Source organism: Mobula hypostoma, chromosome 18, assembly GCF_963921235.1.
Source record: "Mobula hypostoma chromosome 18, sMobHyp1.1, whole genome shotgun sequence".
In the NCBI taxonomy this organism is placed as follows: domain Eukaryota; kingdom Metazoa; phylum Chordata; class Chondrichthyes; order Myliobatiformes; family Myliobatidae; genus Mobula; species Mobula hypostoma.
In genome coordinates, this window is record NC_086114.1 from 9,270,431 (window position 1) to 9,297,312 (window position 26,882).

Below are 26,882 nucleotides of genomic sequence, written 5' to 3' on the forward strand. Positions count from 1 at the left end.
TGTGATCAGCAGTTGGTCTGCCACCTGTCTTCAAAAGAGAGATAAGGAACACAATGAAACAGCATCTGGAGATGTGTAATGAAGGGACGGGAGAGAGAGAGCTGTCTGGAGCGGCTCCCCCTTTGAACCCTGAACTGTTTGAAGTGATGGACAGGCGATACCCCAGCAGGGGGATAAAAAGGGACCGGCTCGCTAAGGCAGGACACACACACGACACCCGAGGTAACGAGACCCTGGAAGCGGTGCGCCTCTCACGAGTCGGTGGGAAGTATCGGACAACGCACAGGGTGGATAGGTACGATCAGCGGGAACCCGGTGTGTGTCCACCCTCGCTTGGGTGCCGGGTTCACTGCAGAGGATCGACCGCATCTGGAGGAGGGGTCACAGTCGGTGACCTCAGGTGACATCACCAAGGACCTGCCCAAAAGCTGCTTGTGAGCCACCTCGCCGGTCTGTGAGTGGAAGCCGTGTCTGAATGATCAGTCGTTCCCGTTCTCTCTCTCTCTCTCCCCCCACATTGTCCATCGCCATGGCAACGATTACTGCAAACTGAACTAAATTGGACTGAACTTTTGTGTCACTTTGAAATTTGGTCATTTACCCCTAGACAACGATAGAGCTTGATTGATGCTGTTATCTTAATTCTGTGCACATGTGTGTTTATCATTGCTGAACTGTTGCATTTATTATCCTTTCGATTACTGTGTTGCTTGTTTCTTTAATAAAACTTTCTTCGTTCTAGTAATCCAGACTCCAACTGAGTGATCCATTTCTGCTGGTTTGGCAACCCAGTTACGGGGTACGTAACAGAAGCCACAGACACTGAGTACAAATGAAAATCGTCAAGAAAACTTTTTTAAACTTAGTTGAATGATTGCAAAGCGTCAGCACTGTTATGCAATTAAATGCATTATATTCAATAAAAGTTAATTTCTTGCTTCTCCAAATTCCTACGTGATACAACTAGTCTGAAATTATATTTGAGTTCAACTTCAAGCGGTCTATCATAAACAAAAAGAAAATTCTGAGGAAACAACACTTTCGAAAAAATTTGTTGTCCAGTGTTATTAAACACAGTTCTTTGACAGAAAAAGAAAGCATCAACAAAGCATTTCAATCATATCAATACTTATTGTCGCATCCAAACATTTTATAAGTACAGCTTAGAAGCATCTTCTTTCATTTTCCTCTCCAGGCGCTGTTTAAGCTCTGACACCAGGGCACCATTGATGTTCATGGTGTTGTTTTCTGATTGCTGAGGGTTGTAGTTAGTTTTGAGACTGATGGATCCTGAGACAGTTGGTAGGTCCCACTTGGGTTTATTGAGTCTGGCTGAGTGGGTGGTCGGTGGAGGGGGAAGCGAGGGCGCACTTGGCAAAGCCAGTGGAAGCGGCGGGCGGTTATTGTTCATACTTGTGTTTTGCAAGTGCTGGTTGGATGCACAAGTCATTAAATTGGCCCTTTTTTTCCTGGACCTCTTACCCTGGAACCATCTTGATCTGCGGGTCTGTAGTTTCCAGCCTGGCCGCCGCTTTATGACACGCCTCACAGGACCCACTCTACTGGACTTCTTGTTCCGCCAAAACATGACCGTGGAAATTATGACAGTCAGAACCACAAAAAAGCAAACAATTCCAGCTATTGCTCCTAGGGCTTTCATAGGATTATCTTTAGATTGCATTAAAAAGTCTGCCAAATGCCCCTTGCCAGAAGTCTGTAAAAGAGTACAAAAAAACAAGTGTTTTAGTCCAAAGGACTAGGGTCCTCATTTCTAACACACATAAATAGTGCTCACAGGATAATCCTGGGCTCAATCTTTAAGTGTCCAAAAGTCAGATTTGTTCCTCGTTTCCTGGAATAGGTCATTCCCTTCAACTATAACTGTGCAACCAAATCTGACAGTCGAAGAGTAAAGCGTGAGTCTTGATTTCAAAGGAAGCATGAGCCAGGTTTTCAGTTAAACATCTTAATTCCAATTCCCGTTCCCATTCCGACATGTCGGTTCATGGCCTCCTCTTGTGCCAAGATGAGGCCACCCTCAGAGCAGAGGATCAAACCCTTATATTCCTTCTGGGTAGCCTCCAACTTGATGGCATGAATATCGATTTCTCCTTCTGGTAAAAAAAAAATTCCCCTGTCCTTCCCTCTAGCCCTTTACCTCTTCTCACCTGACTATCACTTCCCCCTGTGTCACCTCCTCCTGCGCTTTCTGCTATGGTCTACTCTCCTCTTCTATCAGATTCTTTCTTCTCCATCCCTTGACCTTCCCCACACACCTGGCTTCACCTATCACCTCCAGCTATCTTCCTTCCCCTCCTTCACCTTTATATTCTGCCATCTTCCCCCTCCTTCCTCAGTCCTGAAGAAGGGTCTCGGCCAGAAACATTAACTGCTTATTCATTCCCATTGATGCTGCCTGAGCTGCTGCATTTCTCCAGCATTTTTTGTGTGTTGCTTCAGTTAATATATTTATTATTGTGTAATCTTTTGAATTTCAAAAGCTATTTTCTTCTCCGATTTTTCCTTTTCTCTGTTTTGCATATTGGTTGTTCGTCAGTCTTTGTTATTTATAGTTTTTTTAAAAATCAGTTGTACTTCTTTATTTTCCTGAAAATGCCCACAAGAAAATGAAGCTCACGGTAGTATATGGTGATATATATGTACCTTGATAATAAATTCACTTAGAAATTTGACTTTCATGGACCATTTTCCAGCCGACAAGCATTGATGTGACTACATCACGAGACTACTTGTGTGCCTACAGCAGACGCAGCAAGCTACAGACAACTGAACATTCCCACAGCTCATGTCTCAGATGACTTTACTACTGCCCTGCTACATTCTTATCTAAAATGTGGTAAAGAATTCAATAACAAATAGGAGGAACAGAATCCATGAGTATGCAAATGAGAGGTTGAAGCATATGCAAATATTTTCAGCAAACAGCATCTAATTGATTCCTTCTCGGCTTCATTCTGAAATCAAGAAGAACCAGCAGCTTAGAAGCCAGTTTTCAGTTGAGTTGATGCACGCTGCATGATCTCCAGAGATGCCTGAGGACAATCTATGGATCCTGACTCCATCCCAGCTGTAGTGCTGATGACATGCTCCAGAGCAATTTGTGCTTCCATTCAGCCTATTCCAGTATATTTGCAACACTATGATATCCTTTCATTTTCACAGGTGGCTGTGGAGGCCAAGTCACTGGGTGTATTTAAAGTGGAGGTTGATGGGTCCCTGATTAATAAGGGTGTCAACACTTACGGGGAGAAGGCAGGAGAATAGGGTTGAAGCAGATAATAACTCAGCCATGACGGAATGGTGGAGCAAACTCATTGGGCCGAACGGCTGGATTCTGCTCTTATGTCTTATGGTCTTATGATCTACCCAACAATGTAGGAAATGGTGCAGATATACACCGTCCACGACATGCAGGACACATCCATTCCAGCTAATTACTGTTCTTAATTGCCAGCAAAGCGAGGGAAGGTGCTTTGAAGAATACTATCAAGACACATTGCTCACTAAGGCTGAGTTTGTCACCCCCCACTTTCATTTGACTCCAGACTTGCTTCAAACATGGATCAAAGAGCTTTGCCCCAGACACGAGCTGGTCGTGAATGCTGCTGTGATCGGTGAGTGTTGCAACAAGGAGACTTAATAAAACTGAGATCGATGGGAATCAAATGGAGATTTCTTCACTGACTGGAATCAGTTGATGAGAGGCATTGATCATGTGGATAGTCAGAGGCGTTTTCCCAGGGATGAAATGGCTAGCACAGGAGGGCACAATTTTCAGGAGCTTGGAAGTAGGTACAGAGGGGATATTAGGGGTTAGTTTTTTTACGCAGAGAGTGGTGAGTGCGTGGAACAGACTACTGGTGACAGTGGTGGAGGCGGATACGATAGGGTCTTTTAAGAGACTCCTGGACAGGTACATGGAGCTTAGAAAAATAAAGGACTATGGGTAACCCTAGGTAATTTCTAAGGTAAGGACATGTTCAGCACAGCTTTGTGGGCCGAAAGGCCTGTATTGTGCTGTAGGTTTTCCATGTTTCTAAGTTACTGCTGATCAGTCCCTTCAGTTCCGGAGCTTGATTGCCATTCATCCTGCACTCCCAATAAGGTCAACATATCCCTCCTGATCTGTGTTGCCGAGCACTCCAAGGATGTAACACAACTCTGTCCTGTGTACTGAAGTCTCACATTCTACCTTACCCTTTTCTTATTATTTTCAATGGTCATGCATAACATTTTAATGAACCACATACAGAGTTCCTAGTCTCCATTCCTCATCTTTAGAAAGTAGTTTGTTCCCTTTAATCCCAACTAGATAATCTCATAACTGCTTCCATTGAAATCCAGTTACAATTTTTTCCCGTTTGCTTCAGATGTCATTATTTTCTCTTAAAGTGGTGCTTCCCACCCTGTTACTGTTATTGTCCCTTGTTTTCATGAGATATGTGTGTGTCTAAACTATGTCACTGATGACCTTCCTTTCATCCTGAGGTTGGAAGTGGAATAGAACACAGAACAGTACAGCACGGTAACAAGCTCTTCAGCCCACAATGTTGTACTGAACCAATTAAATTAGGAATCAAATGGCCAACTGAACTAATCCCTTCTGACGACATGAACTCCATTTCCTTCCATTTTCCTCACCTTCATACGCCTATCTAAACGTCTCTTAAATGCCTTCAATGTATCTGCCCCTACCACCACTCCAGGCAGCGTATTCCAGCCACCTACCACTCTCTGTGTTAAAAAGCTTGCCCCACACATCTTTGAATCTACCCTTCCTCATTTTAAATACATGCCCACTGGTATTAGACGTTTCAACTTTGGGAAAAAGAAGATACTCTGTCTATGCCTCTCATAATCTTATCTACCGCTATCAGATCTCCTCCCAGCCTCCGATGTTCCAGAGAATGGAGGGATGTTAGCTGATGTTTGCTTCCATTTGCAGTTCTTTATATAATGAAGCAGCTTGTGCACACATGAGGCAAGATCAACGCCGCTTTCATGTGTGGCTCGATGCACAATTCACGTACATGAGCAAAAGGCAGAAATTATCTTTTGGAAGAGGGAATCTAACCACCTCCTTTTCTCAATGCCACCTTCAAATCCACAACCATTGATATCTTGAGGAGTAACTGAAGCAGTCTCATGAATCCCATAGATCTGAAAACAGGTCAGCAGAATAGACTTCTGATTCCCCAGAACCTTTCCAACTTCAACAAGGCACAGTTCAGAATTCTTTCCTCCTGTCTGGATGATTTCACATTCGACAATATTAAAGCCTCAACACAATTTCACATGAAGCATTCAGTCCTTCCACCTTCCATGTCATTTATGATCTACAAAATTCACTGCAGTTACTTTCCAACGCGTGAACACAAGAGATATCGCAGATGCTGGAAATCCAGAGCAACACGCACAAAATGCTGGAGGAACTCAGCAGGTCAGGCAGCATCTATGGAGAGGACTAAATAGTTAATGTTTTGGGCCAAGATTCTTCACCGGGACTGGAAAGGAAGGGGGAAGAAGCCAGAATAAGAAGGTAGGGAGGAGAAGGAGTACAAACTGGCAGGAGATAGGTGAAGCCAGGTGAGGGAGAAGATGGAGGTGGAGGAGGGGGGTAAAGTGAGAAGCTTGGAGGTGATAAGCGCCAAGCAAGAATTTGGGAAGTGATAGGTATGATCACCTTCTTATCCTGGCTCCCTTCCCCCTTCCTTTCCAGTCCAGGTAAAAGGCCTCGGGCCAAAACATCAACTGTTTATTTCCCTCCGTAGGTGCTGCCTGACCTTCTCAGTGTCTCCAGCACTTTCTGTGTGTTACTTTCCAAGGCAGCTTTGACAGCACATCTCAACTCCGCAGACCGCAGATCACCGAAAAAGGCTGCTGGCGTTGAGGAAATATCAAACCCTACAATTTCTCCTCTGGTCACACACTTCAGAGACATATTGCAAATCCACAGCTCCTGGAAATCTCTTCCTTCATAGTCCATACATACTCGGATGACTCAAGAAACAGCTCAGCACAACCTTCTCAAGGGCAGTAAGGGATTAGTAACTAGTAACTAGTGCTGACCAAATTCTCACACCATGAAACATTGGACTTTAAACATAGTAATCTTTATGACACTCTTTAACATGTGTGAGAGCCAAACAAAATGGATCAAGGTATGGGGAGTCACATGCCTTGGACCAAAAGATGAAATGGATTAGAAGGTTTCCGTTGGGAAATCAAGGCACGGATTGAGAAAGCTGTGGCTTACTCAGCCACATGACACAGTGGGGAGAAAATTCAAAACTGTGGGGTGCAAAGGTCTTGAGATTCCTCATGTAGGATTCCCTGAAGGTTAATTTGCAGGTTGAGTCTCTGGTGTGTGGTGAGGAAAGCAAATGTAATGTTAGCATTCATTTCAAGATACTAGAATATAAAAGCAAGGATGTAATATTGAGACTTTATAAAGCCAGAGGGTGGTGAATCTGTGGAATTCTTTGCCACAGATGGCTGTGGAGGCCAGGTCATTGGGTATATTTAAGGCAGAGATTGATAGATTCTTAATTAGCTAGGGCATGAAGGGATACAGGAAGAAGGCAGAAGATTAGGGCTGAGAGGGAAAATGGATCGGCCAAGGTGAAGTGGTGGAACAGACTCGATGGGACAAATGGCCGAATTCTGCTCTTATATCTTATGGTCTTTTTGGATTTCCACCATGCCACTTAGAAAAATCCCCTTGTCGTGGCTATCCCTCGAGGTCGAGGATGATGGTCTTCATTCTGTTGATCTACTTATGGGATCTCAAGTGGCTTATAAGTACAGGTTACCCAGCATGTGATCATCCAGTTTCAGAATTCCACCCATTAAATATCAAAGTTTCCCACTGACTCTCGTAAAAGACCACTTTTCTGAGTGATTCCTCTGTCCATGAAGACAGTAGGCTCCACTTCCATTCTGTACTCTTTTACAGACCCCCCACAGCATTAATTGTTGGAAGAGCAAAAGGAAATATTTTCTGTATCCCGTCCTTGGTATTGAGGTTAAGTGGAAGTTCTGCACTGTCACTGACCAGACACATTTGCTTGTGCTGGCCTCCTGACAATTTTTCGGATCTTGCTGCTTGGATGCACTTGAGAGAATTTTGCAGTTTTCCAGAACATCAGAGCAGAGACAAGTACAGTTACAGAAACGATGAGACTGATTGTGCTCACGCAGATTCTAAATATTCTCCATGGATGGTTCCTTAGGCCCAAAATATAAGAGTTTAACCTGGATTTAATCTGCAAATGTTAAAACATTAGATTTCAGTGATGCTGATCTAAGTGCACGATCGAACTTGATCTCTGAGATCAGTTTGTGCGATGGTATAACATCCAATTATTAATCCTTTCATGATGTGAGCTGTCTGGTAAACTATTAGAATCATAAAACACATTCAGTAATCAAGTTAGCAGCAACAGTTTGATAATTACATTTGGTCCATTTTCTGTTTACAGTGAAAGGCACAATAAAACACATATGCACATACAATTAAATGTTAATTTAAATATTTGAGGCATTTGACTTTTACCTCAATGAGATTGAAGTGGGGCTTTCCGCTTTTATGCTTGTTAGATCGACTTTACATCTCCTCACACATCTTTCCTGTAAGTAGGTGACCAAAATTGCACCCAATACTCCAAATTAGGCTTCACCAATGTCTTATACAACTTCAACAGTTTGACTGTAAATAGCTGAAAGCTGTCCTCAAAGACTGCAAGAACTTTCACGTTTGCACTTACCAATGGAAGAAGTGGGATGTAAGTTGAGGGTGATGCTGAGGGTGTGGAGAGAGGTGATGAACCATTTGAAATCCTAGTGCACCTTGCTGCAGTTTTGGTGGGCAGTTTCTGTTTCTAAATCCAATCCATTACCACAGTTCATGAACTAAGTAATAGATTCATGGGTAAATACATCTCCCTCACTAAATACCATGACTTGTATCAACACAGTATGGATCATCCCCTCCAAGAGGACCACAACCTTGTTGTGGTTTGGAATTTTGTGTGTCTCAATGGGCTCAAAGTCACAAGGATCCGAATTTTCCAGCTTTAAGGTTAATAAGTTTAATAAGGAAAATAGAGTTCCCTTGATCTTTTTACCTAACATTTTCACTTGATTTTTAAAAGATGACAAATGTGCGGAAGCACTTCTTGCCATTAAGGAAGACCTGCTGCTGGGTGGGCCAAGTGATTAGCTACATTTAAAGGTGAGATTGATAGGTTTTTGATTAGTAAGGGCGTCAAATGTTACGAGAAGGAGGCAGGAGAATGGGGTTGAGAGGAATAAAGCAGCCATGATGGAATAACAGAGCAGGAGCAGACTCGATGGGCCAAATGGCCTAATTCTGCTCCTATATCTTATGGTTTGGTGGTCTTATACTTAGAGACCACAAGAAATCCTATTATTGAAATCCACCATGTCACAACATGTGCAGAGGTGTTAATTAACAATTGTGGAAGCAATAGATCAATGTTACTGTTGTGTTCCCTGTGAGTACTTAAGTAATAGGATTCAGGCCGTTCAGTAATTGGACTGGACTCCACTGGGAACACTAAGTGTAGGAAGTTTACTGCCTGGGAAACAAATGATCCAACAAGCAAACTGAATTCATGTCCCAACAAGAAACTCAGACATGTCATTGTTTTACGGAATCTTGGTTAACCCCTTCCGTGCCGGACGCAGTGATTAGAAGTAGATGGGTTCACAATTCATCGTCAAGATAGATTGGTCGAGTCTCTCAAAAGCAGAGGTGGAGGTGTATGCCTCATGATCAACCCCTCATGGTGTATTATTGTGTCGGTGGCATCCCAATATTGCTCACCAGACCTGGAACACCTTGCAATTAGGTGCCGGCCATTTAATTTGCCGCGGGAGATTTCTGTGATTATTTTGGTAGCGATGTACAGTTCACCTCAAGTTAATGTCAAACAGGCTCTAGACAAACTGAGCAATGTAATCAACAGGCATAAAACAACACATCCTGATGCCTTCCCCATCATTTTAGTGTATTTTAACCAGGCCAGCTTGAAAAAGTCGCAAAATAATTACTATCAACAAATCACCTGTAGTACCAGGGGAAATAACACACTGGACTAAGTTCGAGAATACCTACCATGCTATCCCATGCCCACATTTTGGTAACTCTGATCACCTGGCTGAACTTCTCCCTGAGTACAAGTCAGGCCGCAAATGACCTGATTTGGTCCAACCAAGCAGAGTCCACTGCCAAGAAGGCCCACCAGCGCCTTTACTTCCTGAGAAAACTAAAGAAATTTGGCTTGTCCCCTAAAACCCTCACTAATTTTTATAGATGCACCGTAGAAAGCATTCTTCTAGGGTGCATCACAACCTGGTATGGAAGCTGTCCTGTCCAAGACCGGAAGAAGCTGCAGAAGATCGTGAACACGGCGCAGCACATCACACAAACCAATCTGCCGTCCGTGGACTCACTTTACACCGCACGCTGTCGGAGCAGTGCTGCCAGGATAATCAAGGACATGACCCACCGAGCCAACACACTTTTTGTCCCTCTTCCCTCCAGGAGAAGGCTCAGGAGCTTGAAGACTCGTACGGCCAGATTTGGGAACAGCTTCTTTCCAAGACTGCTGAACGGATCCTGACCCGGATCTGGGCCGTACCCTCCAAATATCCAGACCTGCCTCTCGGTATTTTTGCACTACCTTACTTTCCATTTTTCTATTTTCTATTTATGATTTATAATTTAAATTTTTAATATCTACTATCGATTTGTAATCCAGGGGAGCGGGAAGCGCAGAATCAAATATCGCTATGATGATTGTACGTTCTAGTATCAATTGTTTGGCAATAATAAAGTATAAAGTAAAGTATAGGCAGAGACTGAAGACTGCAGCACCAATAGGAAGGACCAAGAAGGTATGGACCAGGGAGGTTCAGGAGTGCCTAGAGAGCACTTTGAATCAGTGGACCGGACTGTGTTCAGGGAGTCATCTTCAAGCCTGGATGAGTGTGTCACAGTTGTCACTGACTTTATTAAGACCTTACTGTACATTCCTGAACCAAAAGCCGTGGATGAACCAGGAGGTTCATAGTCTGATGAGGATGAGACTTGTGGCATTTAAGACTGGAGATCAAGGTCTACATAGGAAAACTAGATATGACTTCCAGAGGGCTACTTCAAGAGCCAAGAAACAACTCCAGGAGAAGTTAGAGGTGACATCGGACATGTGTCTACTTTGGCAGGGTTTGCAAGCCATTACTTCCTACAAAGCAAAACCCAACATCATGACCGCCAACAATGTTTCACTACCAGATGAGTGCGACGCCTTTTATGCTCGCTTTGAAAGGGAGGATCCCTGCAGCATCCGATGTGATCTCTATCTTGGAGGCCGACGTCAGGCTGTCTTCCAAGAGAATGAACCCTCCGCAAGGCGGCAGGCTCCAATAAGGTACCTGGAAAGTTTCAGAAAACCTGTGCTAACCAACCGGCGGGAGTATATAAAGACATTTTTAATCTCTCACTGCCACAGTCGGAAGTTCCCACCTGCTTCTAAAGGGCAACAATTATACCAGTGCCCAAGAAGAGCAGTGTGAGCTGCCTCAACACCAATCATCCAGTAGCGCTCACATCTACCGTGATGAAGTGCTTTGAGAGGTTGGTCATGGCTAGAATGAACTCCTGTCTCAGGTGGGACCTGGACCCATTGCAATTTGCCTTTCGCCACAAGAGGTCGACAGCAGACTCGATCTCAATGGCTCTCCAGGCAGCCTTGGATCACCTGGGCAATGCAAATACCAATATCAAGAGACTCTTTATTGATTATACCTTAGCATTTAACACCATCATTCCTACAGTCCTGATTGAAAAGCTACTGAACCTAGTCCCCTGTACCTCTTTCTGCAACCGATACTCAACTCCCTAACTGGAAGACCACAATCTGAGCAGATTGGAAATAACATCTCCACCTCATTGACAATCAACACTGGCACACCACAGGGATGTGTGCTTAGCCCACTGCTCTAATCTCTCTACACCCATGACTGTGTGGCTAGGCATAGCTCAAATGTCATCTATAAATTTGCTGACGATACAACTATTTCAGACAGTGATGAGAGGGCGTACAGGAGTGAGATACATCAGTTAGTTGAGTGGTGTCACAGCAACAGCCACGTACTCAATGTCAGCAAGACCAAAAAGCTGATTGTGAACTTCGGCAAAGGTAAGAGGAGGGAACACAAACCAATCTCCAGAGGGATCAGAAGTGGAGAGAGAGAGCAATTTCAAGCTCCTGGGCGTCAGTATCTCTGGGGACCTAACCTGATTACAACATATTGATGCAGCTATAAAGAAGGCAAGAGAGCAGGTATCATTTCACTAGCAGTTCGAGGAGATTTGGCTTGTCGACTAAAACACTCAAAAATTTCTACAATGGTACCATGGAGAGCATTCTGACTGGCTGCATCACCGTCTGGTATGGGGTGGAGGGGGGGTGGGTCTACTGCATAAGATTGAAATAAGCTGCAGAGAATTGTACAATTAGTCACCTCCATTATGGGTACCAGCCTCCATACTATCCAAGATATCTTCAAGGAGCGGTACCTTAGGAAGGTGGTGTCCATCACTACGGATCTCCACCACCCAGGCCATGCCCTCATCACACAGGTACCATCGGGAAAGAGGTAATGAAGCCTGAAGACACACACTCAGTGATTGAAGAACAGCCTCTTCCCCTCTACTACCCAGTTCCTAAATGGACACTGGACCCACGAACACTACCTCGCTACTTTTTTATTTCTTGTTTTTTTGCGCTACTTATTCTAACTTATCTATTTAATAGACATATATATACTTAATGTAACACTTTTTTCTCTAAATTTATTTATCATGTATTCATTTTGCTGCTGCTATACAGTTAACAAATTTCACAACAAATGCATATGATAGTAGATCTGAGTCTCACTCTGATTCTGGCCCAAAGTAAAATTATGTAAATTATGAAATAATGAATAAAATTATAAATTATGAAGTTTCTGGAAATGTTCTGTTATTTTGATTACTGATTTCCGTTTTTCTGAATTGTCCCGTGCTGCCAGTTCGAAGCATTTTGTAAACACAAGAGATTCTGCAGATGCTGGAAATCCAGAGCAACACACACAAGGTGCTGGAGGAATTCAGCAGATCAGGCAGCATCTATGGAAGGGAATAAACAGTCAAAGTCCCAGCCTGAAACGTCGGTTGTTTATTCCTCTCCATAGATGCTGCCTGACCTGCTGAGTTCCTCCAGCATTTTGTGTGTGAAGCATTTTATTCTTGAATGGTTCAACTTCAGGGAAAATTTCTAATGTGAGGGGATAGTACATTGTTAACACCAAGACTCTTGACAGTCAATGATCCATAGCTCCCTAGAAGTGGCTGCACACGTTGGTAGGATGGTAAAGAAGATGTACAGCACGCTTGTTTTTATTAGCCGATGCAAAGAGTTTCAGAACCAGGAAGTTATGTTGCAGCATCATAAAATTCTGGGGAAACTGCTTCTGGAGTTTTGCATTTAGTTCTGGCCACCCCATTATAGGAAGGGCGTAGGAATTTTGGACAGAGAGCAACAGGGATTTACCAAAATACTACCTGGATTAAAGGGCATGTGGTATAAGGAGGGATCATATTTTCTGGAGTGGCATACGTTGAAGACATGATTGAAGTTTCTAAGGTTTGAGAAGCATAGAGCAGAGAGATGATATATTTTTCCCAGAGTGGAAATGACTAATATATTTAAGGAGTAAGTTGAAAGCAGACGTGCGAGGTAAGTATTATTTTTTCCACGGAGAGTGGTGGGTGCCTGAAATTGCCAGGGCTGGTGCTAGAGACAGGTAGGTCAGAGGTGTTTTAGAGGCTCTTGTATACATACCTGATTGTTCAGAGAATGAAGGTATATGGACATTCTGAAGGCAGAAGGGTTTATTTTAGATTAACATTTAATTACTAGTTTCATTAGTTTAGCACACTGTGGGCTGAAGGGCCTGTTCCTGTGCTCTTCTATGTAATGTACACTTACCTCCTCTGTGATATCAATTCTTACGACCGCTGTAGTGCTGAAGGAGGGAGAGCCTCTGTCTTTAGCCTGCACAATCAAAGACCACTGGCAGTCCTTGTTTTTAGTGATGTTGTAAATGACCTCCAGAGATCTGATGTAGGACTTCAACATTATCTCTCCCGTGGCTTGATCAATGTCGAAAACATTGGCCGGATCAGCTTGCATTATCGAGTAATCTACGATATTATTTGGTTCCTCCGCATCCTCATCTTTGGCCTGCATTAAAAGTTTGGTACAGATAACACAATTATTGTCTTGATCCTTGCTGTGGTACTCAGTGACTCCAAATCTTGCACATGGATGCCAATTCTGATTCAGATACCAATTTATTTATCACACGCTCATTGAAACGTACAGTGAAATGTGTTGTTCACATTAACAACCAACACATCCAAAGGATGTTTGGGGCACAGCTTGCAAGTGTCACCACACATTCTGGTGCCAGCCGAGCTTGGCAGAACAACACAGAACACAACAAGCCCTGTCCCTCCTTCCCTCCCTCCCTCTCTCCCACTCACACAGACAGTCCTCCAACTCCGGGCCAGGCACATGGGTTAGGGGGATATGTTCAGACCAGAAAATGGAGCAAAGAGAAATGATTGGGTAAATTGTGGTTGAGAGGTTGAGGGGAGACTTAATTGAGCTAAAAGTGTTATAGACCAAGTGCAGGGTAGGGTGGCCTCAGATACAATGCCTTCCTAACATGCAATATTACAGCACAGTACAGACCCTCCAGCCCATCGTGCTGTGTTGACCTTTCAGCCTACTCTAAGATCAATCTAACCCTTCTGTCCTACAAAGCCTCCATTTTTCTATTATTCATGTGGCTATCTAAGGGTTTATTAATTGCTCCTAATATAACTGTCTCCACTACCACCCTTGGCAGGGCGTTCCAAGCACACACCACTCTCTTTGCAAAAACACTTACCTCTGACGTCCCCTCTATACTTTCCTCCAATCACTCTAAAATTGAGCCAACTTATATTGGCCATTTCCGCCCTGGAAAAAAAAAAGTCTCTAGCTGTGCACGTGACCTATGCCTCTTATCATCTTTGACACCTCTATCAAGTCGCCTCACACCCTCCTTCATTCCAAAGAGAAAAGTCACAGCTCACTCATCCTATCTTCATGAGACATGCCCCCTAGTCCAGGTAAAACTGTTCTGTGACATAGTTTTTCTATGATTTTACAATGCCAGTGCCACTGTTGTTTGTCACACAATAGTATAAACGTTAACTTTTCCAACTTCAGGTAATCCTCACTCCCTGTGTTCTTTCCTCTCTCCTTCTGGTTCAATCACCCCTCACATCTACCATTGCCTTCATCTGGAGCACTGTGTATGGTTTTGGTTCCCTGTTATAGGAGAGATGTCATCAAACTGGGAAGAATGCAAAGACAATTTACAAGAATGTTTCCAGGACTTGAGAGAGCGAGTCATAGCTGGGCCAGGACTTCGTTTGGATGGCAGCATGGAGGCACATCTCGACCAATGGAGGTGTAAGATGCTCCTTCCCTCTGCTAGCCTGCAGGTCACCCTTGGGCAAGGAGTAGCACCTGCTTAGTCTCCCCAGTCAGATCACGTGAAGCCATGGGAGCAGGTGGTGGATGGTTGTTAGAGCAGCTGATGCAGATCACAAGTCCTGGTCATGTGACCACTGACGCCAGGCGGACAATCTCTGAAGAGTATTGATAATGGCTGGGGTCACCCATCTTGTAAAGACACTGCCCAGAAGAAGGCAATGGCAAACCATTACGGTTGAAAAATTTGCTAAGAACAATCATGGTCATGGATAGAACATGATCACCCGCGTCATGTTACACGGCACAGAACGAATGAACAAGGACCTCGTTCCCTGGAGCATGGGAGATTGAAGTTTGACATCGTAGATGTGTATAAGACATGAGGGGAGAAAAGACGTGGAGAATGCACACAGTCTTCATCACAAAGAAAGGAAGTTAAAAATTAGAGGCCAGAGTTTAAGGTGAAAGGGGGAAGATTTATTCAGAACTTGAGAAGCAACTCCTTCAGAGGGAGGTTTGAACAGAGGGAGCTTTCAGAGGGAGGTGTGGACAGAGGGAGCTTTCAGAGGGAGGTGTGGACAGAGGGAGCTTTCAGAGGGAGGTATGTACACAGAGGGAGGTGTGGACAGAGGGAGCTTTCAGAGGGAGGTATGAACAGAGGGAGCTTTCAGAGGGAGGTGTGGACAGAGGGAGCTTTCAGAGGGAGGTGTGGACAGAGGGAGCTTTCAGAGGGAGGTATGTACAGAGGGAGCTTTCAGAGGGAGGTATGAACAGAGGGAGCTTTCAGAGGGAGGTATGTACAGAGGGAGCTTTCAGAGGGAGGTATGAACAGAGGGAGCTTTCAGAGGGAGGTATGTACAGAGGGAGCTTTCAGAGGGAGGTATGTACAGAGGGAGGTGTGGACAGAGGGAGCTTTCAGAGGGAGGTGTGGACAGAGGGAGCTTTCAGAGGGAGGTATGTACAGAGGGAGCTTTCAGAGGGAGGTATGAACAGAGGGAGCTTTCAGAGGGAGGTGTGGACAGAGGGAGCTTTCAGAGGGAGGTATGTACAGAGGGAGCTTTCAGAGGGAGGTGTGGACAGAGGGAGCTGCCGGAGGAAGTGGTTGAGGCAGGTACAATATCAACACTTGAACAGGTACATGGATAGGAAAGGTTCGGGTATGGGTCAAATGTGAGCAAGTGAGACTAGCTTAGATGGGGATCTTGACTGGCATGGACCAGTTGTATCAAAGGGCCTGTTTCCACGGTGTATGGTTCTATGGCTCTGTGACTCTATCTGTAACAGGTACTACTGTTAATCACCATGCCTTAACTTTAGCGGTGATTCCTGATGCTCCATCCTCTACGGAACAGCAATCACAATATTGTCAGATTTCCACGCGGGTACAGAGGAGTCGGTATGAAAGTCTGGTGCCAACCTCTATTCAAACTTTTTCTCATTCTGCTAAAGCTCTGAGTCATAACTCATCGTGATCCCTCTGCTCAGCGACACTGCATATTGGAGCATGGCAAAGATACCTGGCCCGATATGGTATACGGGGTGCACAGCAGCACCGTAGCAAGTGTAACGTTTTACAGTGCCGCCATCTGGGTTCAATTCCCACCGCCGGTCCGTAAGGAATTTGAATGTTCTCCCAGAGACACTGAGGCTTTCCTCCAGGTGCTTCAGTTTACTCCCACATTCCAAATGTGTACGGGTTAGTCATAGTCATACTTTATTGATCCCGGGGGAAATTGGCTTTCGTTACAGTTGCACCATAAATAATAAATAGTAATAAAACCATAAATAGTTAAGTAGTAATATGTAAATTATGCCAGGAAATAAGTCCAGGACCAGCCTATCGGCTCAGGGTGTCTGACCCTCCAAGGGAGGAGTTGTAAAGTTTGATGGCCACAGGCAGGAATGACTTCCTATGACGCTCTGTGCTGCATCTCGGTGGAATGAGTCTCTGGCTGAATGTACTCCTGTGCCCACCCAGTACATTATGTAGTGGATGGGAGACATTGTCCAAGATGGCATGCAACTTGGACAGCATCCTCTTTTCAGACACCACCGTGAGAAGAGTCCAGTTCCATCCCCACAACATCACTGGCCTTACGAATGAGTTTGTTGATTCTGTTGGTGTCTGCTACCCTCAGCCTGCTGCCCCAGCACACAACAACAAACATGATTGCACTGGCCACCACAAACTCGTAGAACATCCTTAGCATCGGCCGGCAGATGTTAAAGGACCTCAGTCTCAGGAAATAGTAAGTTGTGGGCATGCTCTGTTGGCGTCAGAAGTGTGGCAAAACACTGGCCCCCAGCACATCCTTGTAGTGTGTTGGTTGTTGATGCAAAGACCACATTACACTGTATGCTTCAACGTACATGTGACAAAATAAAGCTAATCTACCCGGTCTGAAACTTTACTCTAGGAAAGTGTAAGCATTACAAGCTCTGATGTTATTCATCATTGTGCACACTGAAGAGGACGAATAGAGCAAATTATTTAGCTCCACCGGCTCACCTCAACTTTTACAGCGGATCCAATAATCATAACCTTGTCCAAAATGTTATCATTAAATTCTGGATAGTGGTCGTTTACGTCGAGAACCGTCACAAAGACCTCCGCCAAGCTGTGTTTCCCTTCCGCGTCCTCTGCTTTGATGTGAAAGTTGTACTTCGATTGTTCTTCAGCATCCAGTACCGCCCAGGGCTGAATGTAGATAACTCCCGTGCTTGGGTGAATCAGGAATCTGAGAAATAAATGACTCGGGAAAGTAAGGCTAAGTATTCAATCTCTTCGCCTCTGGCACACAGTGGCTGGAGTGTGTACCATCTATAAAGGGCAGCATGGCAGTGAAGCTCTTAGCATAGCAGTATTACAGCACCAACGACCAGGGTACAATTCCTGCCCCAGTCTGTAAGGAGTTTGTACAATCTCACAGTGACCACGTGGGTTTCCTCCACGTTCTCTGGTTTCCTCCCACATTATAAAGACGTACAGGTTAGTAGCCTAATCAGTCACAAGGATGTAAATGGGCTCATTGGACCAGAAGGGCCTGTTACTGTGCGGTAACTCTAAACACATCAATACACTGCAGGATTGCTCCAACAATGCCTCCTGAATTCATGACCTCTTCCACCTTGAAGGTCAAGAGTGGAAGCTGAACAGGAACAACTTCAACTTTTTTACGGCACAAGGTAGGCACTTCAGGCCCGTCCAGCCTTGCTGCCCAGCAATCCCCTGATTTAACCCTAGCCTAATCAACGGACTATTTACAATGATCATTTAACCTACCAACCGTAATGTCTTTGGACTGTGGGAGGAAACTGGAGAACCTGGATAAAACCCATGCAGTCCCAGGGAGAATTTACAAACTCTTTACAGACAGCGGTGAAAATTGAATCTGGGTCACTGGTACCGTAAAGAGTTGTGCTAACCACTACGCTACCGAGCCCCCAACCTGTTCCTAATCAATCAGGAAAAAGTTGAAGGTATTCCTATTCCACTTCCACTTTTGGCCTTCTAGGTGGTAGAAGTCACAGACCTCTGTGACATGCAGATATCCCTCCAAATCAAACACTATCCTGATCATGTTGATTGAGCTTTAGTCAAAATCCTCACTCGACCTAACAGAATTGTGGGAGTACTTTAGCCAGAAGGACTGCAGTGATTCAAGAAATTAGCTCACAAGTGCTATATCAAGAAAGTAACATCCATCATCAAACATCCCACTATCTCTCTTCTCGCAGCTACCATCAGGCAGGAGGTACAGAAGCCTGAAGTCCCACTCCACCAGATGCAAGAACAGTTACTTCCCTTCAGCTGTTTAGTTCTTGAACCATATGTTTAGTAACACTATGATTACTTTGCTCACAGTAAAATGGACTTGGCATTTTTTTCTTGTAAAAACTGTGCATAATCTATGTTTATTTTATGTTTCCATTGTGAATGCCGCTTATCTGATGCTTTGACCCTGAGATGCTGCTGTAAGTAGGTTTTTCCTTGCATCTGTGCACACAAATACTTGTGCATTTGATAATAACGTCAAGTTCGACCTTGACACTCTCAGGAATGGGCTTTGCTATTGAGTTCTACTTCCCAAAAGATGATTGACACTAGAGAGCACAGATGTGGGAACCTGGAGCAACACACAAGATACAGGGGGAACTCAGTGGGTCAGGCAGCATCTGTGGAAGGAAATAGACAGTCAACGCTTCAGGTTGAGATCCTTCATATAAATAAAAAAATAAGGTCCTTTTTGCAATTCCTGATAAGATGTACAGAGAAAACATTTACTCTGTAGATCTGATGCAAAATTTTACACATTATAAGTAGCAATGTGTAATATTTAACAACTGAAATGTCATTTTGATTTTGCAGATTTATGATTCATCAGTTTTAAATTATCACCAGCACACCAAAGGGAGAAACTACATCACATCATGAGAGCAGGGGAAATGGAAAAAGAAGAAAATATAAAAGATTAGCTTTATTTGTCATATGTTTATCAAAACATCGAAACATACAGTGAATTGCTTTGCTTTTGCATCAATGACCAATACAGTCCGAGGATGTGATGAGGGCAGCTGGCAAATGATGCCATGTTTCCAGTGCCAGCATGGCATGCCCACAGCCTACTGACCCTTACTCATCTTTGGGATGTGGGAGGAAACCAGAGCCCAATGAGCTGCACTGCCCAGAAACCCACCTACTTAACCCTTGCCTAAACACAGGACAACTTACAAAGACCAATTAACTCCTTACTGAGGGCACCAGAACTGAACGCCAAACTCCAAGCTGTATTTGCATCAATCTAATGACTACACCCTATCATTATTGTTTTGTTATTTAAGTCTGAACAGGAAAGGTTGATTACATTGCAATCCTTAGACATTTTCAGCTGTTGTCTGATATGCAAAAAAGAAGCTGCAGTATGGCAAACAACAGAAATTCTGCAGGTGCAGTATGGCAGATTGTCCACCAGGGGGAGTGCTAATACAACAGGCCCAGATTCATCCTATTTGAAAACTCAATGTTCAAAGTAAATTTACTATCAAAGTACAGAATATCACCCATATGCAACCCCGGGATTCATTTTCTTTTGTGAATACGCAATAAATCAATAATAGAATAGTAACCATATTAGAATCACACTAACTTGGGCATTCAACCAAAGTGCAAGGTCAACAAACTTGTGCAAATAAAATCTGGTTTTAAAACAAATATTTATAAATGTTGTTAAAAGAAAATAATTTTTCCAGGACTGCTCTCACATTATCGCAACACAGATTGCTAATAAAGTGTGCCAATATTGCTCTATTGACTAAACTTCTTCATCAAAGTGTAGGAGATTGAGGGGAGATTTGACAGAGGTATACAAAATTATGACGGGTATAGATAGCGTAAATGGAAGCAGATTTTTCCACTGAGGTTGGGCGAGACTACAACTAGAAGCCATAGTTCAAAGGTGAAAGTTGAAATATTTTAGGGGAACCTAAGGAGGAAGTTCTTCACTCAGAGTGTGGTGAGAGTGTGGAACATGCTGCCAGCAGAGTGGTGGATGTGGGTTCAGTTTCATCACTTAAGAGAAATGTGGATAAGTATGTGGATGGAAAGGTTGTGGAGGGCTATCCTTCGGGGCAGATCGATGGGACTAGGCAGAATAACAGCTTGCCACAGACTAAATTGGCTGAAGGGCCTGTTTAGAGTTGTAGTACTCTAGGGCATTATCTTCACTCGTAGGGTGGTCCAAGTATGGAGCAGGCTACCTGCAGAAGTGAAAAATGTGGGCTCAATTGTAACACTTAAGAGAAGTTTGGAGAAGTACATATATGGGAGGGGTTTTGAAGGATATGCCCCAGGTGTAGATCGATGGGATTAAGTAGACGATTAGGTCAGCATGTACTAAATGGGTCAAACCAGAATTTGCAGTGTTTTGTAAACCAGGTAGAATCTCAGGGGTGGGGGGGGAGTTCTGGGTTCTGACCCAACTTCCTGTCCTCCTCCTCTCCTCTCACTCCAGAAGCAGGTCCACTTAACAAAGGACATTAAGGACATCCTGAACGCTAAAAAGAGGGTGTTTAGAGATGGAAATAGGGAGGAACTGATGGCAATACAGAGGGGCCTGAAAGCCAGGATCAGGGAGGCTAAGGACAGGTACAGGAGGAAGCTTGAGTGGAAACTCCAGCAGAACAACATGAGAGAGGTCTGGAGGAGGATGAGGACCATCACTGGGTTCCGGCAAACTAGCAACAGAGGAGCTGAAGGCAGTGTGGACAGGGCCAAAGAACTTAACCTGTTCTTTAACAGATCTGACATTGTGGCCCCTGCCCATCCCCACATGAGCCATCTGTTGTCAGCCCCCACCCAACACATGTTCCACTCTCCCCTCCAACCCCTCCTCACAGTCCCCCACCCTGCTCTCATGACTATACCCCTTCCCCACACAAAACCACCATGGTGGGTTTCACAGCTGAAACATCTCAACCCAAGCAAGGCTGCAGGACCTGATGGTGTCAGTACCAGGGTGCTCAAAGCCTGTGCCCCTCAGCTATGTGGAGTACTTTGCCATGTATTCAACCTGAGCCTGAGGCTCCGGAGGGTTCCTGTGCTGTGAAAAATGTCCTGCCTCGTCCCTGTGCCGAAGACGCCGCGCCCCAGCGGCCTCAATGACTACAGACCGGTGGCATTGATCTCCCACATCATGAAGACCCTGGAGAGACTTGTTCTGGAGCTGCTCCGGCCTATGGTCAGGCCACACTTAGATCCCCTCCAGTTCACCTACCAGCCCTGACTAGGTGTTGAGGATGCTATCGTCAACCTGCTGAACTGTGTCTACGCCCACCTGGACAAGCCAGCGAGCACTGTGAGGGTCATGTTTTTTGACTTCTCCAGTGCGTTCAACACCATCCGCCCTGCTCTGCTGGGGGAGAAGCTGACAGCGACACAGGTGGATGCTTTCCTGGTGTCATGGATTCTTGATTACCTGTCTGGCAGACCACAGTACGTGTGCTTGCAACACTGTGTGTCTGACAGAGTGATCAGCAGCACTGGGGCTCCACAGGGGACTGTCTTGTCTCCCTTTCTCTTCACCATTTACACCTCGGACTTCAACTACTGCACAGAGTCTTGTCATCTTCAGAAGTTTTCTGATGACTCTGCCATAGTTGGGTGCATCAGCAAGGGAGATGAGGCTGAGTACAGGGCTACAGTAGGAAACTTTGTCACATGGTGTGAGCAGAATTATCTGCAGCTTAATGTGAAAAAGACTAAGGAGCTGGTGGTAGACCTGAGGAGAGCTAAGGTACCGGTGACCCCTGTTTCCATCCAGGGGGGTCAGTGTGGACATGGTGGAGGATTACAAATACCTGGGGATATGAATTGACAATAAACTGGACTGGTCAAAGAACACTGAGGCTGTCTACAAGAAGGGTCAGAGCCGTCTCTATTTCCTGAGGAGACTGAGGTCCTTCAACATCTGCTGGACGATGCTGAGGATGTTCCACCAGTCTGTGGTGACCAGTGCTACCATGTTTGCTGTTGTGTGCTGGGGCAGCAGGCTGAGGGTAGCAGACACCAACAGAATCAACAAACTCATTCGTAAGGCCAGTGATGTTGTGGGGATGGAACTGGACTCTCTGACAGTGGTGTCTGAAAAGAGGATGCTGTCCAAGTTGCATGCCATCTTGGACAATGTCCTCCATCCACTACATAATGTACTGGTTGGGCACAGGAGTACATTCAGCCAGAGACTCATTCCACCGAGATGCAGCACAGAGCGTCATAGGAAGTCATTCCTGCCTGTGGCCATCAAACTTTACAACTCCTCCCTTGGAGGGTCAGACACCCTGAGCCAATAGGCTGGTCCTGGACTTATTTCCTGGCATAATTTACATATTACTATTTAACTATTTATGGTTCTATTACTATTTATTATTTATGGTGCAACTGTAACAAAAACCAATTTCCCCCGGGATTAATAAAGTATGACTATGACAAACCCAACACACAAGAAATGTGTTCTCAGGCTGTCTGACAAAGGCTGTGTTACATAAAGGAAAAGAAAGGCTGTAAATGCAGGAAAATCTGCATTGTTAATTTGCCAATGCAGATGGCTCAGGAAGCTAACGGGTTAGAAGAGGGAATGACATCAAGAAAAAGAAAGCGTCTCCATGTGAGAGAAGAGGGGGGAGCCACTTGTATTTTTTATTTGGCGATACAGTCCGATATCAGGCCCACCCAGTCCAGTGTGCTTCACCACCCAATGACACCCATGTGACAAATTCATCTACATCTTTGGAATGTGAGAGGAAACCAGACCACCCGTAGAAAACCCACATGATCACAGGGAGAACACACAAAATCCTTATGGACAGCAGCATAGTTGAGCCCGTGTTGTTGCTGCTGTGGTAACGTCATTACTAACGTAGCAGGAAGAAGGTACAGGTGCCTCAGGACTCGCACCACCAGATTCGAGAGCAGATACTACCCCTCAACCATCGGGCTCTTGAACAGAGGGGGAAAGCTACACTCACTTACAGACTCTTTTATCTTGTTTTTTCCATGCTTGTTATTTATTGCTATTTATTTATATTTGTATTTGCACAGTTTGCTGTCCATTGATCCTGTTTACAGTTACTGTTCTATAGATTAGCTAAGTGTGCCTGCAGGAAAAAGACTCAAGGTTGTATGTATGTACTCTGACAATAAGTTTTACTTTGAACTTTGTTATTATTATGGTATTACAGGAAAGACACTAGCATAGAAAGAAGATTGGCTGACTGGCAGGAGACAAAGAGTAGGAATAAAGGGGGCTTTTTCTGGTTGATTGCCAGTGACTAGTGGTATTCCGCAGGTCCCATGTTGGGACCGCTTCCTTCAATGACAAAATGGAAGGCTTTGTGGCCAAGTTTATGGATGAAACAACGGTGGGTGGAGTCTCCAGAAGGACTTGGACAAGTTAGAAGAATGGGCAAAGAAGAGGCAGGTGGAATACAGTGCAGGGAGGCGTACAGTCATACATTTTGGTAGATGGAATACAGGCGTAGACTATTTTCTAAATGGGGAGAAAAGTCAGAAGTGAAAGGTGAAAAGGGACTTGGGAGTCCCTGTGCAGGACTCCCTAAAGATTAACTTGCATGTGAGCCAGTGGTAAGGAAGGAATGTTACTATTCGTTTTGAGAGGACTGGAATATAAAAGCAAGGATGTATTGCTGAGGCTTTGTAAGTCATTGGTCAAACTGCATATGGAGTATTGTGAGCAGTTTTGGGTCTCTTATCTAAGAAAGAATGTGTTGACATTGGAGAGCGTCCAGAGGAGTTTCATGAGAATGATACCAGAGTGAAAGGGTTAACGTATGATGGGTGTTTGATATCTCTGAGCCTGTACTCGCTGGAGTTTAAAGAACGAGGGGGAAGTGTCACTGAAACTTATGGAATATTGATAGAGTGGACGTGAAGAAGATATTTCCTATAGTGGAGAGTCTAGGCCCAGAAGGTACAGCCTCAGAATAGAAAGGCATCACTCTAGAACAGAGACGAGGAGGAAATTCTTTAGCCAGATGGTAGTGAATCTGCAAAATTCATTGCCATGCAGGTAACGAGAATGATGCTGTGGAACCCTCTCCATGATTCACATAGTTTGCCTTCAGGTATGAGGATTCCCTCCGTTACTCTGAGGAATAACATCACTTACAGATCTGCTCCTGCTCCGTGTATCGAGTACTTGACTTCTCCCCACATTTCTGAGTCAGGGTCATGTGCCTAAGAAGATAAACAACATTCAGAGCAATGAGGACAAGCAGCTTCAAGTTTAATGGGTGTCAACATCTCTGAAGATCTACCCTGGGCACAACACGTCGATCCAATTATGAAGAAGGCACAACACCGGCTATATTTCATTAGACATTTGAGGAGATTTGATATGTCACCAAATTTCTACAGATGTACTGAGGAGAGCATTCTGACTGGTTGGATCACTGTCTGATATGAAGGCACTAATCTGCAGAGGGTTGTGATCTCAGCCAGCTCCATCATGGGCACCAGCCTCCCAGCATTGAGGACATCTTCAAAAGGAGATGCCTCAAAAAGGGACATCCATCATGAAGGAGCCCCTCCACCCAGGACATGCCCCCTTCTCATTGCTACTATCAGGGAGAAGGTAAAAGAGCCCGAAAACAACTCAAAGTTTTAGGAATAGTTTTTTCCCCTCAGCCATCAGAATGATACATGAACCCATGAACACTATCTCACTGCTTTTTGCACGACATCCTTATTTGTTTTCCTTTATTTTTATTGTAACTTACAGTATTTTTTTAATGTATTGCAATGTACCACTGCCACAAAACAACACATTCCATGACATACAGTATGTCGGTGACAACAAACCTGATTCCGATTCTGCTAGTTGTAATCATCACATGTCATTGGTTAATTACAAGTCTACAGTTAAAAATGGGTAAGCAAGTCAACAACGTCATATAGCATCTGAATTGTTCACTTTCATATGTTTGCCATAAAAGCCAAAAAGTCATGTTGCAGATGTATAAAACTTTGGTTTGGCCTCAACTGGAGCACTTTGAGAGCTACCAACCAACACAAAGCATCAAAGAGAGATTTGCATTAAAATGGAACCAATTTAGATGGTCATAGTGACTTTTACATTGGATCTCTCTACCTCAAAGGACATTGGAATCAGAATTGTTGTAAATATTTCTGGGTGGGATTGATAAATGCTTGATCAGAGGGAGTGAATGGAGAGACAAGAATGTAGAACTGAGATTACAATCATATCAAATATTCACTCTAAACTGATTCTACAAGCTACGGACTCAGCTTTAAGGACTTCACAACTCATGTTCTCAGTATTATTCATTTACTTGTTTCTGTATTTGCACAATTTGTCTTCCTTTGCACAATGGTTCTTTGTCAGTTTTAGTTTGTGTGTAGTTTTTCATTGATTCTATTGTGTTTCTTTGTTCTGCTATGAATGCTTGCAAGAAAATGAATCTTGAGGTAGTATATAGTGATAAGTGGTCGTATTAAGCAACAGAATAATATTGAGGAGTCAAGTGACCCTGTTCCTGCTCCTAAGTAGTATGTTTCTACACAAAAATGATACTGCAGATACTGGAAATCTTGAGCAAATGCTTGTAGGAACTCAGCACCTATGGAGGGAAATAAACGGCCAACGTTTTGGACCGGGATATCCTGATGAAGGGACTCAGACTGAAGCATCAACTGTTTATACCCCTTGTTATCTGGCTTGCTGAGTTCCTCCAGCATTTTAAGTGTACTGGTATGTTTTCTTTGTTACTGGATTAAGAACGCAGAGGTCATGGGCTTAAATTTCACCAAAAAGTAATCTGGTAATTTGCAAACTATTCCCAGGCAATGAGCAAAATTGCTTACCTGATATGTTGTTGGGTGTGACATCATCAGGGTTGGGAATCTGCCACATCTACCTACTGTTAGACCACATAGTTGTCTTAGAATACCTTAGCACAATGAGGAATTGGCAATAATTTCTGTTATGCCAGTAACATCAACAAAGAACAAGTGGCTGACAGGCAGGAGGCAGTGGGTGAGAATAAAAGGAGTCTTTTCTTGTTGGCCGCTAGTGATTAGTGGTATTCCTCAGGGGTCAGTATTGGGACCGCTGCTTTTCACAGTGCTTGTCAGTGATTTAGATAATGGAATTGATGGCCTTGTGGCAAAATTTGCGGATGATACAAAGATAGGTGGAGGGGTAGGTAGTGCTGAGGAAGCAATACGATTGCAGCAGGACTTAGACAAATTGGAAGAATGGGTAAAAAAAGTGGCAGATGGAATATAGTGTTGAGAAATGGATGATAATGCATTTTGGTAAAGGGAACAATACTATTATCTAAAAGGGGAGAAGGTTCAAACATCAGAGGTGCAGAGGAACTTAGGAGTCCTCGTGCAAGACTCCCAGAAAGTTAATTTATAGGCTGAGTCTGTGGTGAAGAAGGCAAATGCAATGTTAGCATTTATTTCAAAGGGAATAGAATATAAAAGCAAGGAGATTTTGCTGAGCCTTTATAAGGGAACACTAGTCAGGCTATACAGAGAATTGTCAACAGTTTTGGGCCTCATATCTCGGAAAGGATGTGTTGTCATTGGAGAGAGTCCAGAGAAGGTTCACGAGGATGATTCTGGGAATGAAGGGTTTAACATATGCAGAGCGTTTGGCAGCTTTGGGCCTGTACTCACTGGAATTTAGAATTCTCATTGAA

General features: G+C 44.1%; 1 protein-coding gene across 1 annotated transcript in view; it reads right to left on the reverse strand.

The window, feature by feature from the left end:
• Window positions 1-867: 867 nt before the first annotated feature.
• Window positions 868-26,882, reverse strand: part of cdhr1a (cadherin-related family member 1a) — a 61,628-nt gene continuing 35,613 nt past the window's right edge. The window contains exons 15-18 of the mRNA XM_063070626.1: window positions 24,323-24,390; window positions 17,149-17,377; window positions 13,080-13,334; window positions 868-1,714 (exon numbers count right to left, since the gene is read on the reverse strand). Of these exons, the coding sequence (XP_062926696.1) occupies window positions 1,151-1,714; window positions 13,080-13,334; window positions 17,149-17,377; window positions 24,323-24,390 (1,116 nt within the window). The 3' untranslated portion in view covers window positions 868-1,150. The remainder of the gene's footprint in view (window positions 1,715-13,079; window positions 13,335-17,148; window positions 17,378-24,322; window positions 24,391-26,882) is intronic.